Source organism: Glossina fuscipes, unplaced genomic scaffold (assembly GCF_014805625.2).
Source record: "Glossina fuscipes isolate IAEA_lab_2018 unplaced genomic scaffold, Yale_Gfus_2 115, whole genome shotgun sequence".
Lineage (NCBI taxonomy): Eukaryota > Metazoa > Arthropoda > Insecta > Diptera > Glossinidae > Glossina > Glossina fuscipes.
In genome coordinates, this window is record NW_023998458.1 from 1,820,331 (window position 1) to 1,835,052 (window position 14,722).

General features: G+C 34.3%; 2 protein-coding genes across 2 annotated transcripts in view; one reads left to right on the top strand and one right to left on the bottom strand.

The window, feature by feature from the left end:
* LOC119640081 (protein pellino) overlaps positions 1–9,631 on the bottom strand; it is a 56,792-nt gene extending 47,161 nt beyond the window's left edge. Inside the window, exon 1 of the mRNA XM_038037858.1 lies at positions 9,481–9,631. Coding sequence (XP_037893786.1) covers positions 9,481–9,491 — 11 coding nt within the window. The 5' untranslated portion in view covers positions 9,492–9,631. The remainder of the gene's footprint in view (positions 1–9,480) is intronic.
* A 2,574-nt stretch (positions 9,632–12,205) lies between these two features.
* On the top strand, positions 12,206–12,782 carry LOC119640128 (transcription initiation factor IIA subunit 2). The gene is made up of 2 exons (XM_038037964.1): positions 12,206–12,350; positions 12,437–12,782. Exons 1-2 carry the CDS (start codon positions 12,279–12,281, stop codon positions 12,686–12,688), a joined length of 324 nt encoding a protein of 107 aa, XP_037893892.1. The 5' UTR covers positions 12,206–12,278; the 3' UTR covers positions 12,689–12,782.
* Positions 12,783–14,722: the final 1,940 nt, after the last annotated feature.

Here is a 14,722-nt window from a genome sequence, read left to right on the forward strand (position 1 = left end):
AAAAAAAGAGGAAAAGTCAACCAATTAGTCCAACGAGCCAGCATGCACAATTCAAGGCGAATTATTTATATATGAATCTCTGCATGTACAGGTAGGATAGAAAGAATAAATTTCATTTCATTGTTCGTAGCAAAAATTGTAATTTAGCTCGAGTAGGCAATGCCCGCCAAATCCTTTCGGTGCCATGTTTAGCTTAGATGCAGTTATATGTAACCCATGAAAGGATAACCGAAAAAAAAAGGACTGCAAAAAACACTACAATCGGACACGGCTCACCATTAAACGCCCTACTTTACCCCGTTTAACAGAGTTATTCATACAAAGACCTTTCAGAATCAGAGTTCATATGGGACGTCGTCGAGAAAAAGTGGTCCTACCCGAATCATATTCAAGGGCGACAACACCTCAATATATCATAGTTCATAAAAAGATCTTAAAACTTGCGACCGGTAGGCTAAATCGTTCAGTATATTAACGGATGAGTCCATCTCAAGTTCATTTGATCAAGATGTTGCATACATCCTTACAAATCCTCAATGCCACAAGTGGTGTAGAGTATAAAAAGGAGCATGTCAACCGATTAGGCAGAATGCTAGCGTCTTTAGAATTTTCTCCTTCCTAGTGAATGGTACTATATTGATATGGCTCAATAAGTTCGTAGGATAACATACAAGTGCCACTATTTATTTGTTAGTGCCAAACATGCATCGAAAGGTGTCAAAATTTCATGACATTTCAAACACTAGCTTGCAAATTAGGTTTGCTTAAATGCTTTGATTGCTTTGTTTTTGTAAACGAATAGAAAAATATGCATTTCGCGCGTCGCCTCACTAAACCACATAATAAAGGCCGACTTTACGGTCTTTAAGTTGTATATGAAGAAGAGCTAGTTTGTCTTATTTATTCTTAGTCTCATTGAGATAAGAAAAGGGTGATGTAAACTCAGTAAAAGCAACGTGATCTCACAGTTAATCAGAGGTTTTCCTATGTAGAGAATTAATGGAAGGAGAAAGCTAGGTGAGCTAAAACTAAACCTCAAATCAATAGAGTAAAGCGAAAATAGCAAAAATATGTATGTATGTGAAATGTATGTTAAAGGAAACATTTCGCATTATATTAATCGCAAAAGTATAAGAAAAAGGAGATATTTAAATAAAGTCCAAAACATATTCCGTCCGAGTCTTATAAACTCACAACAAGACACTTATGCAATAGACACTTGGCAATGGAAGCAACAGAGAACTTTTCGAAATTTAGATGATTTCAGAAATCATTTTCAGATATATAACAAAAAAGAAAAAAAAATGCACAAAAGTTAAACAAAGACGGCGGAAACTTGAAGTCAAAAGGGAGAAACTAAACGGACTCTGCAAACAGCGACAGCAAAACCGCACTAATAAGAAAATTGCAGACAATAAACGAAAAGCGTGGAATGCGAAAGAGCAAAAACAACACCATTCACTTATTTAATGCACACACTGACAGACTATAAACCATAGATAGAAATAAGAAAAAAAAAAAAAGAAGAAAAGAAAAAAAAAATAATAATAATAATAATTACAAAATGAATTAATCAAGTAAAAGTAATAAATGACAACAACAATTAATGAGGTTAAATACAACTCAATCAACAGACCAATCGACCAGCATCCATAATTATCGGCATTTAAATCTCCAATCTGTATCGGATTTTCAACCAATGCTTGGGAAGCGATTCCAATAAATGGATATATACCTCGAACTCTAAAGCAACGTCTTGTACTATAACTCCGAGTGTGTTGCAGGCTAAAGGAAAGCATTTGTGGCGTTTGCTTTGCTGGTCCATTGAACGTAACGAAACGTAATGAAAACTTGGCGCGTTCCCTTTTTCTCTGTATATTTCCCTTATTTAACGACCTTAACGCGTTTTCTATTAGAGTTTATTTTGATAATATGCATATACGTGTGTGTGCGTGTGTGTGTGTGTGTGTGTGTGTGTGTTTGTATGGGCAAATACATGATTTGGTTTAGGCTGATGATTAACTCTCGATTGCCATTTCATTTGCTCTTTGCGCCTAATCAGAAAACTGAAACACACATTCAAACATGGACAGATATCGCAAAATAACTCAATTGTCTACCTTAGTTGAACGATCAACAAGAAAGAGAACAAGAGAAACAAGCTAAAAGATCATTTCCTCTCCATGTAATTGCTGTTGTTTTGTTAGTGCTGTGATTATCAATGTGCGAGCTATTAGCGAATAAACAAAGAACAAGAAATTTTATGAAACTCTCCGCTTACACTGGTAAATTGTTAAAAATTTAAAACTAAAAAAAGTAAAAGAAAACATTTACCATTAAATATTTTTACGGAATTTTTATTTATATTAAAAAAGTGCAACACTTTCCTCTACCGTACATAACTTATTCAGTTTGTGTAAAGTCTGAAAAGAATGCGTCGAGAAGAAAGTGAACAAAACTTATAAATTCATTATGATCGCGAACTGCATTTTTCCGTTTGGAGATGGAGCATGCTGGACAGGGATATCAATGAAATTTATGATGTGGGGCAAACTCCATTTGTCAGGGGTAAATTCACAGCTGCTCGTTGTGCTGTGCACAAGTACTCGGGATTTCTTTAAGTAACGACCACGTGCTCAGTCATCTAATAGGAAGATCAGATACGAAATCGCAGTTTTAATGCTTTGCAACGAAGCCGGTAACATTGTCAAATTGAATGCTGTACACGAATCACGTTCGGATACAGCGCTATTACTAAAACTAGCGACTAGTGATGAATTGCAAACTCTGTTGGGCAGTGAAGAATGCTTCAGTGAAGCTCAAACACGCATACGTATGCGTGATTCACTTAAGGCGCTACAATTTTTGCATACACGCTCCATAGCTCACTTAGATTTAAAACCACAACATATATTGGGGATGGATGAACATATTTGAAGACGGCTTTAAATTATGCGATTTTGGTATTTCACGCGTAATTGCCTAAGGCACTAATGTGCGTGAAATTGCCCGTGCTCCAGATTATGTCGCATACGAGCCACTGTCACTGTTAATAGATATCTGGTCATTGGGCGTATTGGGCCTATATATTGCTGTCGGACTTTTCGCGGTTCGATGAAGAAACCAAAGAGGAACTCTTCCTTAACATTTCCTAACACATCCTTTAACATTCCGGATAAATTGTTTGGAGGCGTCTCGTCGGAAGCAATTGAATTCGTACGTAAAGTACTGCGAATAAAGCCTAATGATCGGATGACTACTGCAGGATGTCCCGAACACATTTGACTTAAGGATGAATGTTCTGTCGATAGACCCATTTTCAATAACATGGCCAAGCAGTTGAAAGCCGAAACCGGTGGACCACCAGAAAATGAAGAGGTTACCGATCGGGATGACGGCGTGATTAAAGATGTTGTGGGGAATGGCAGGCAAAGACTTCAAGCTATTAATGTTGTTAATTTGGAAGAGGATGATAACATTTCCTTCTCAGACAATAATAATGCAAGTCGTCAAAATGTTCATTACATCAGTGGTTATTCACACACAAAGCCAATGGTAAAAGATTTGGATAAATCTGTCATCTTAACAACAAACGTCACTTATGCAAGATCAGTTAAAACAACTGCACATAATATACTGACTTCGCGGGCAACAATACGGCAGCCCGTTTGCAACAACAGTTTCTGCATACACCAGGCAGACGTCATTCGGCGGATTCGATTCAAGCAAAAGAACCTTCTCCAATGGCCGCCGCAATTGTGATAGTTGGTCCATCCAGCAGCCAGTAGCACTATTGTATTTTCGACCACTAGTGGTAATGTTGAAACCAAGCATAAGTTTAATAGCCATGATACTGCCGACAGCGCACCCTTTCCCCGACGCATCTATCATACTTTAAGGTATACGTAAAGCTCCCAATAATGATAATTCGCCTACTTCGGTTAAAACTTTAGTTAAAAAATTCCAATTACATGGCGGTGATCAGCCATCAGCCGTACAATAATTTATCACATCTGGCGGTAAAACGAACAATGTATCCACAGTTACATTGAAGCCATCAAATAAGGGGAATAAAGGAAAGTTTAACAATGGTCAGCAACTTTCTACTCTGTCACCGTCAATTACATAGGCGTCGTGCTTTAAAACCTGTCAGGAAACCAAATATTACTTCACATTGGTTCCCTTCTCAATTCCGGCCTCCTTTAATACCAATAATTACAAAAGCACTTGCGTCTATTGTGTGACTTGCGGCCAGAACAATAGTAATAGAAACAGTAGTAATAATAATACAACAACAATCGCAACCAGTATATTGAACGGATCCACCACCGGATGCAGTCATTCGTCTTCCCCTCTTCTCGTCCATGCTAAAGATTCAACAACCCATCTAAATACTAAATGCCAGTAAACCTCTACTAAATGGCAGTGGCAGCAACGACAGTTCATCTAGCAAAAGTTCCACGAATGGTGGCGGTGTTGTTATGTCTTCGTCGACTTTGCTTTTTAATAGTCATCATCATCAGCCGTATCATCTCTCACCATCATCATCATCATTATTATTATCATCATCATCATCGTCATCGCATAATGAAGAACGCTATCCTACTGCAAATGGTATTAGTTTAGACAAAGGTATCATTTGGTAGCTGAAAGCCGGTAGGAGCAAAGTTTCCGGCTTTGGCAGGCGTGCACCAAAAATTTTAGAAAATGATTCCTTCAGACTTTATATCGCAGGGATATTCTGAACCTTTTATTTGCTGTAAACATTTGCGGACGTCTGTGAAGTATCCCTCTATTCCATATCGTTTTTAAATATTTTCAATCAGCGGCGACAAACGAAGGAACGAATAAACAAACTTATTGCGGCAGATTACTACTACGCTGCCAAAAATATGATATACCCATAACCACCGAGGAGGGTGCATAAACAACAGACGAAACAGCAAAAGGCAAAGGAAATCTTAGAAGGAACACAAGGAACTCTTCTTCTTCCCACTCCCTCTCTCTCTCTCTCTCTCTCTCTCTCTCTCTCTATTTGTTTCTTTCTTTCTTTCTTTTTCTCTCCCCTTTTCCCTTTCTCGTTTTCCTTCGGTCTTCCTCATCATCCTATCTGAACCACTCGTTCATCCTCTTTATGTCTGATCAAGAATTTTGAACATAAAATTTGTATTACTTTTTTCGTTATTTTCGAGATTAAATATCCTTAAAAAATATTTCTACACAATTTCTGATTTTTTGCATCGATCAAGGTCACCTCTACATGGCATATGCATTATATTAAGTCGAGAATAAGGGATAAGACAGTATTATTTCTCTCTAAATAAGTCTCTAATTTTTAAGGGAGATAAGTTATTGAAGCCATGCATTGTGTACGTGTTATTAAGTTTCAGAGTGCGTCCAAGTTAACGTTTAGATGCTAAAGTCAGTTAAAAATTCTTCACGCTACAGCGCGTTAATAAACAGTTTATAGCAAAATTTCCAATGAGACCTTTTTATTTTTCCTCCTGCGAACAAGAATATTTATCCATTTTATCATTTATCTTCCTTTAGTTAGCTTAGAAGAGTAAAACTGCAGTAATTGTTTTTTGAAAGCGGCCAAATAAAATTATATTTGCTTTCTTGCTGATTAGCGTAAATATTAATTTAATTTACATATACATTATGTAGTGAGATATCGGAAAGAAAGTAAAGCAAAAATAATGAAGAGAAGTATTTTCTTCACGTCATTCATTCGTGGAGAGGGGATCCAACAATGACACATCAAATAACAGAAGTGAAAACATCTATAATTTGATGTGAACTAAGAAGCTAAAGAAGAAGAAGAAAAAGAAGGAAAAGCGAGGAACCCTAATGTACTCTTAAGCACAACAGTTTGTTTTGCTTCATAATCATAAAGAAAACTGCAGCACAGCAGCACCATAGCATCGCCAGCAACGCCAGCACCGCTGCCGCTATAAAGTTGCTACACAAAGGATGGAAAATGATCAAAACACATAAAGCGAAATGGGAAAAGCAAGCAAGCAAGCTAACGTCAAAGGTAGATTGCAATTCTCCACAGTCTCTAAGACGCATGCGCTAATTGAGACAGACATTCAACTTGAAAGATGACAACGATACTTGTAACTTATGAAACGCAGAAGAGGGTGGATTAGTAACTTAACCATAGACATTATATAAAAACAAAGTATAATTGCTAAAGAATACGAGGAACAAGGGAACATTTGCTAAAATATATCTTGAAAAAAAAAAAAAAATGAAAAAAAAAAAATGTAATTAAAAAACAATCAGATTGTAAGCAAGACATATGTATATATGTATAGATATTTGTTTATAAAGATTTTGTAGAAATAGCAAAATATTCCTCTTCCCCCATCACTTTTTCAATGGAATGCAGGCTTTGCCAGAGAATAAGACAGAAAATTATTAGCATTTTTGACGAATTTTTTTTTCAAATTTATTTTTGCACAATGTTCGATTCACTTATTGACACTATTCGCAAAAAGTTTATAATAGTCGCGACGAAATACGTCGTTTCCCAAGACGACGTATTTCAAATAACTTTGACAAACGAATGGTCAGTATATGTTTGGAAAATCTTTTTAACCATTATGCGTTTATTTGTTTTCTTTTTCTTGTTTCAGCTAAACATCATTTATATATTAATTTAACCAAATTTTAGGAAGAAATTCATTTCTTTTAAAGCGAATGCTTTTTCTATATTAAAACCTAACATTATAAAAAAAACTGATTTATTCGTTTCACTTTTTCCGCTAAACCTTTGTCCCCCGAATTATATTTCCAAACCAAATCTTAAACAGTAAAAACACGATATTTTTAACCAATTAATTGATCTGAGCATATATTCTCGGAAAGGAGTACAAGAAGAGAAAGTCTCCATTTCATTATTTTGTTTTTGATCTTCGACTAACTCCCACTTTAACTAGCCAGTGCAAAGAAAAGAAAAAAGAAATATCATATCATTGATAGACCCAACCAATATAAGTTCTACATCCTATTGTGAAAAATCTCTTCTGGAACTCGAGATAAGAGACAGTTTCCCTAATTGTAACTATCGATTAAAAATTCATTTCTTTACTAAGCACTAAATGCTTCCATTTTATAAGATAGGGTAGGAATGGCTTTTACGATGACCACCGCCTAACCACCAGTTAAAATTCTAATTTGAAAGTAAAACAATTTACATGCCATGTAAATCGATCCCTACGATGTTGCAATATTTATAGAATTTTTTCAGATCGAAGATGGGAACGTAATTTTCGTTTAATCTCTGATAACTGCTTTGGGAAGCAGTTAAAAGGAAATTGTAAATAAATTTACTCGAACTTAATCAAAATACGTATTCTCGACATCTTTTCTCTAAAGCGATTGGTTAAACACAAGTCCGTGCTTTACCTAGCGAAGTCAAAGTCAATTATGTCGACGTTTATTGATCTGCAACAAAATATTTTTAAAAGAAACAAAGACATTTTATTGCAATCTTTTTCCGTTTATGAACAAGAAATTGCGACTTCCGAAAACGTGACTACTTAAACTATAGTTAAAATGTGTTTAGTTAATTAATTAATTAATTACTTCCCCTCAAAACTAACTTTACTTGGAAAACAAAAAAGCAGGCAATCACAAAATTTAAACTGAAACTATTAGGAAAGTTTAAAATACCATTCTTTTATTTTGATCTCATTCTTCAGGCCGTCTTCGCTTTGTCGGAATCGCAAGAAATGAATACAAAATATTAGAAGAAGATCGTAGTTTATTGGTCCTTAAAAAACATTTGTCAATATATACCAAAGGGAAGGCATCCAGCAAGAAATAGTCTCGAATCACGCATATCTTTAAATACTGTTATGTAAACACATGAAATGGATAAATTCGATAATCCAGACCTCGAATCACCTTCGATAGCATCACCGATGACTAGGAAGGCGAAATGGAAAACTTTAAGCAAACATCATCTATTCTTTCCTGGCCATTTATTTATAATGGCTTGTACAAGACGTTCATCGCAATATGTCTATCTATTTAGGAGAAACGGGCCACGTGTCTTCTCTAAGGAATTAAGTCACTAAATGGGATCTGAAATTCTCTTTCATCATCATCTTCATCATCATCTTAGAAACTTAGTCATAAACCTTCGCCTACCACAAATACTTGCTACTTCTAGAGGGACAGACCGCTCTGCAAATAAGCTACTTATATGCCGTAAACTTTAACGCTCCCGATTTTTCTGTATTCGAATTTAATTTGCTTGATAATAGCACACCGCTTGCTCTTTTTCTAGCATATTAATGGCGTACATTGTATCAAGTAAAAGCAAAAAAAAAAAATCCTTCGATATAATTCTACATAAAGGCTTCTACTCAAAAAAAGAAATGGGCTCGCGCTGACAGTCTTTTAAAAATTTATTCATTTTTTTGTTGTTGCCTTCTATTAAATGTGAAATGCTATTATTAAATGTATTGAAATAAATAAAAAAAAAATTAAATGTCTACCGCGAGAGTATAAAACTTATCAAGACTTTATCAGGAGGAGGGCAAATGTGAAAAAACATCATAAACCTCAACTGCTTATAGTTTTTATTTACACTTTCACTTTCGCTTTACTCGTTTCATTTAATTTATTATCAGTTTCGCGAGCAGAGCTTCAAGAAAGGAATTATTTATTAATGAAATGAGTTATCAATCATTATATTGCTATCGTTGATTAATACCAGCTGCAAACTTTTCAAACAGCAACATTTCGCATATGCAGGGATTTAATATATCAAGTACCCCACCCGCCTTTTGCTTCTCTTTTTTTAACGATTCTGTTTATAAAATAATTAAGTTTCATATGCGTTTACAGAAAACCCAACGAAACTCGAAATTAGATTGCTGCTTGCCTCCTAATCCGAATTCGGTTCGAAAGGAATGCAAATAATTATAGTAAGGGCCTTTTTCGTTTCATTTTAATTCCAATTAGAAAAAGCAATTCAAAACAGTACTTAGAACCTCTTCCTGCTCCCTAAACTATACTCTCAAACTAAATCCCCCCCCGTCAAAAAATAGTCAATCAAAATAAATAAGAGACAGACATGCATGAAGAACTTCACTTCTCTCCGCCCCTCTGTCCTACGTTGTATTGCGACTATCAGAGTCTTATGCATGCGGATAAAAACAGTGTAAAGTGGAGAAAATGATGACCTAAAGCGGAGTTTAAAAGTGACTTTGATTCATTTCCACGAATGCCAGCAGCGGAATAAAATTTTAATAAATACGAATCTAAAATTCGGTGCAATGTTATAAATAAAAAATTCAAGAAATCTTGAATGCAGAAAAAGAATTTCATTTATTAGCAAAAAAAAAAAAAAACAATGTAATGCAAGTGTTTACCAACACACACATGATAAAAAGAAAAACCTTAAAAGAAAATAAATAAAAAAATGTTTGTATAAAATTTTTCGTTCTACACTAATACACTTACCGTTTAACCATTTTGTTGGTTATACCGGAATTGTTTTCCTGTAGAGATCCAATATCGTCGGATTTATTATAATCCAGTTTTGAAAAAATCTTTATACGACGGAAATTAATTTTGGAAAAATTTTGTCTTTTTTTTTTTATATACTAACACTCTTTGGTCCTTAATTAATTTTTACTAAGCAAAACAAGTCACTAGAAGAACAATTTTAAGGTTTTGTTAGAAACACGAAAACAAAATTAAGTAAGTAGGAAAAAAATAAATAAATAACGGTGGTGGCGAAAAAGAAAAACTAGGCAGGAGGTTACATACACATACATACATTACAGTACAATGTAAATATATAAATAAATACTTATGTACATGCATATGTATATGTATTTATGTATAGAAAAATACAAAATAGATTTTAAAATAATTGATAAAATTTTTATGGACAACAAGAAGAACAGTCGAAAAGTAAAAGCCAAATTTATCTGTTTATATTTTCAATTTTCTTTTCCTATCTTCTACTCTTTATTATTCTTATTCACTTATTTCCTACTGCATAATGGCTTTTCAGTGTTGTTTTGTGCTGTGTTGTGTCGCGCGTATGTAGAGTTAGATGTGATTGACTTAATCATGTAGCCAAATAGACCACCCGCCCCCGCTGCAAAGAGCAGCATAGAGTATCTAATCAACAGAGCACTGGAATAGAACAACTTCAGAAAGCAAGAAAAAAACTCTACCTATGCATATATGTTTTCATATATGCATATACATATATACATATAAATATAAATATATGTACATGGATGCATTTTGCATTTTTTTATTGAGAAAAAAATGTTAAGAAATTTACTTTGAAAGAACTTTTAATCAATTTCCTTCTCTCGTTCTCTCTCTCTCTCTCTCTCTCTCTCTCTCTCTGTTTCTCACTCCCTGTATGGGTCTATATTCAAAGAAATTATTTATTAAATTATTAACTCACACATGTATATATATGCACTGCTTTAAACAACAAAAAAAAGGAAAAATAATTTCGAAAAAACATAAGATTTTCCGTATAACACACATACAACGATTTTTCCTTTTTTCCCTTTCTTAATTATCGACCTTTTTTGATTCATCCATTACTTATACAGTAATTTTATAATATATAATGCACGTATATATGTATATATGTAGTTTTAATAACAACATACATTTAACTTGAACTTTATTCAGTTAACATTCACTTTGTTTCTTTCTTTCTTAATTATTATTATAATTTTTTGATGCCTTTCTTTTTATTTTTTTTTAAACAAAAAACTATTTATTCACTTCCAATAAAGAGACATGAAGCAAGACACATCCGAACTACAAAATAAATAAAGATCAACTGAAAAAAGTAACCAATTAGTTAATTCAAGTTGCCAGCTCTATTAGCTATGATTAGCTGTAATGGTTAGATGATCTAGCAACCCTTACAAACAAAGCGCATAGAAATTTCTGTTTGCCCAGAACCATTAAGTCTTCAGGCTGGCAATACTGTACAAAAAATAATGTTTTTATTCCAAAGCGTTCAAATTTAAAGAGAGAGAGAAAAGAAACAGCAACAGAAAGCAAATTCATCAAAAAACCATGGGCAAATTTATTTTGAACAAAGGCTGCAAGTCTTCTTTCTTCTTTCTGTAAATAAACAATTGGATAAAATTACATTAATGACAATACAATTATACAATAATAATTATCATAATTGATGTGTCCGTAATACTATAAAGTCTCTTAAGGCACGTATCTGAACCACAGTAATATTAAGTATAGATTTCTATAACTCGATTTTGCGGTGTAGAAGCTTTTGGAATCACTAACAATCTTTTCGATATTGAACGCAACAGCATTAACAAAGTATAGTGTTGAAGATGATAAATACTTGTTGTCAGACAGGATTGAATTCATTGTCCGCTTCTGGTGTTTGAGAGCGGATGAGCTTGTAGAGAAAGGCTAGGTTTTTGATAATAAAGCACATTGGAAGATCGAAATTCAAAATCTTAAGCTAAAATGGAAATGTTCTCTTATAATTTCTTTCATTCGAGACATACATGGCACAACTGTTAACGACACCCTGCAATTTGTGGCCAAAACATAATCTACTAAACCGTATGCGTTGGCAAACTCGCGTAAAAGGAATAAATAATCAATTTTGAAGTCCAATCCAGTTGACAGTGATATATTTTACTTTTCAGCATTCAGTTCTGAATTTTAGTTTTTTGTTATTATTATTGTTATTATTATTATTATTAATTTGTTTATAGAAATATATTAAAAAAGTAAAGATCTAAAGCACTGGTATCTAAAGGCTGTACGGCTTTATTGAAAACTCTACCACAAATGAGATTTGCACCCACGATCATTGAGTTATTAGTTGAAATAATTTGTGTACTCGGTCATAGACGCCGATAATTTTTAGTTTGAAGACTTAAAGGAAATATTGAAGAAAAATTTAAAAATTGCTGCTTATCTTCATGTAAATAAATATTTATATACGTTTGAAGACAATTTAAGAATTATCTCTTCATCTCTTCATAGTGCAAAAATTAAAATTAATTTATGGACTTGTGATACGTGTTGGAAACGTATCAGTCTCTTGTGAATTTCGCGGGCAAAAATGTTACAACAAAATTATTACTTGCCAAACAGGTGGCATTTCATTTTTCAAGTTATTTGTTGCCTTTTGTTATTAGTGGCTTATAAAAATAAAAAAAATAAAAACCAGATAATTATAATAATAGCAATCATAGAAAAGATAGCAGCAAATAAATTTTTATTATAAATAAATCATGTCCTATCAATTGTATCGCAACACCACATTGGGTCATACCTTACAGGAAAGCCTAGACGAGCTTATACAGGTAGGTACATGTGCCATTTATATTTCTCACATATGCGTGTAAACAATATTGGGGAGCGTTAATTATCAATAAATTTTTCTTTAAAGTATGGCCAAATTACACCAGCCTTGGCATTAAAGGTGCTTCTGCAATTCGATAAATGTATAAATAATGCTTTAAGTCAAAGAGTAAAGGCTCGCGTCACCTTTAAAGCTAACAAATTGAACACATATCGTTTTTGTGATAATGTCTGGACACTAATGCTGAACGAAGTGGAATTCCGAGAAGTTCACGAATTCGCTAAGGTTGACAAAGTTAAAATAGTGGCTTGTGATGGCAAAAGTGGTGATTTCAATTAAATGTATTCGACTAAAAAAGCTAAATGATGATAAACGATAGCCTGGAAAAAATAAAGACTTCTGTTGTGATACAACGAAATCATTTACATATATATCCGTTGTGTGTTGGGGTTTTGTTTGGAATTTTTCTTCTTTCTGGAGACATTAAAATAACGTTCATACGAAATAATTAATTAATTATAATAATAATAATAATGAAAAGAAAATTATTGTAGTTGTACGTATACTAAAATTAAAATACATCTTTGAAATGTGGTACAAAAATTGACGAAATCTAAAAAAATCTTCTTGTCATTAATGAAAATATGAAAAAAGATATAAGCAAAATAGGTTGGGATTTCTGAAAAATGTTCTCTGTATAATATATGCGATTATCATTGGTTCATAAATATTAGTTCCTGTCTACTTGGATGTTTTTAAATAATTGTTTTCGGTATTCTCTGTCTAAGTGACTTGCTCCTTGGTTAATATGAAGTCACTACGTACCGATATGAAACGAAATTTACCTCCGACGAGGTGTATATCAACCTACGAACAAAATGAGGAAGAGATGAGGAAGATAGGCTTATCGGATGCGACTATGTTGACGGTAGTCAAGAAAAAATATACAGGACGGTATTTGTGATAGGAGTTCGCAGCATATTAACGTCGTTCAATATGCTACTCGGCACATATCCCGCCATAAAGTGGAATAAAGGCTCAAAATTATTACATGGCTATATTGACTTGGCGGCGGACATAGGACTCGACATTAAGGTAGTGGTTACCGACCGATCCAATCAAAATAGAAAGATGATGGAATGCTTCAACAATGGCATCTATCGGAAAAAAAACCAAGTGGGACGAATTATTAAATTCCGTCTGATATACGATTACATCCACCTCGCAAAAGCCTTCTATGGACATATGAAAGAAGGCAAGCTATACGACCACAAGATAACCGCAAATTTAAAAAAGCGTTATTGCAAAGACTAAAAAAAAAGCATACGACTATTGGCTAGATAAAGGTGTAGTACCATCGGTCGTGATTCCTGCGGATTTCCCCGAGTACATCGCCTACTACGCCAACGCGACGTCAGCGTTCATAAACACGGCTATGAATAGAAATATAGTCAGAGGTCCGATGGTGGAACGGACGTACAAATATATAAAGGCGGCAACAAGATTTGTAAACGTCTTCCATAGAAAGACCATCAACGCATCAAATTGGGAGGAGCGAAAAGGCGAATTAAAAGAAGCTTACAAATTTTTCCAAAGGTATTTAACCGCAACTCTGCTCTCCATCGAGAGACGATTTACGATAGCGAACTTCATCAAAATTGTAGACAAGTTACTACGTGCTTACCCTGACATTTCAATTGCAGGGTACAGGGTAAGCCAAGTTATAATAGGAAGGTTTGCGTGCAATATTGCTCCAACTTACAGGAAGAGAGAGGTCGGAACCTGATATCGAACTCTTGGCGTGGCGATTAATGGCGAAACAAAGAGAACATTGGAGGCAAGAACATGGAACGACCGGCGACTACGGACTCATCGAAACATTGGACAACAGAATCCCAAAACTGGCTGAGGAAGAGTTTCGGCCACTCGGCCTGGACAGAGTGGCATACAAAAACGTAAGAGCTCGCCGACGAACGCTACAGCATACCGTATATTTCAGGCTGATGACGGGGTATGCTGTAGGCAAATACATAACGGATGAAATAAAATGCCAAGCATGCTTAAATGAACTGACAATAACCAAAAAATTCGCCTACGCGGCCGAATTGTTACAAAAAATAAGTACGATAAAAACATATTATCGTGTAGATACCTTAAAGCGGAATTTTTGAAAGAAAAGGTTCAAAAAACATTTAAAGCCGTGTATAATATGGTATACGAAATTTGCGACGAATGTATGCCTGACAGAAATCTTGGAAAAAATATCCAAGTAACCGCCTTAAAAAAACTGGCATTCTTCAAAACGCAAGGATGCTGCGCAATTTGAATGGAGCACAGAAGAAAGCTGCTGGGTTATGATATAAAATTAGCGCT

Excerpts from the sequence above, each read along its gene's own strand:
- LOC119640128 (XM_038037964.1), top strand. The coding sequence starts at position 12,279 with ATGTCCTATCAATTGTATCGCAACACCACATTGGGTCATACCTTACAG. Across the intron at positions 12,351-12,436 it reads GCCTAGACGAGCTTATACAG|TATGGCCAAATTACACCAGC; the intron begins GTAGGTACATGT and ends TTTTCTTTAAAG.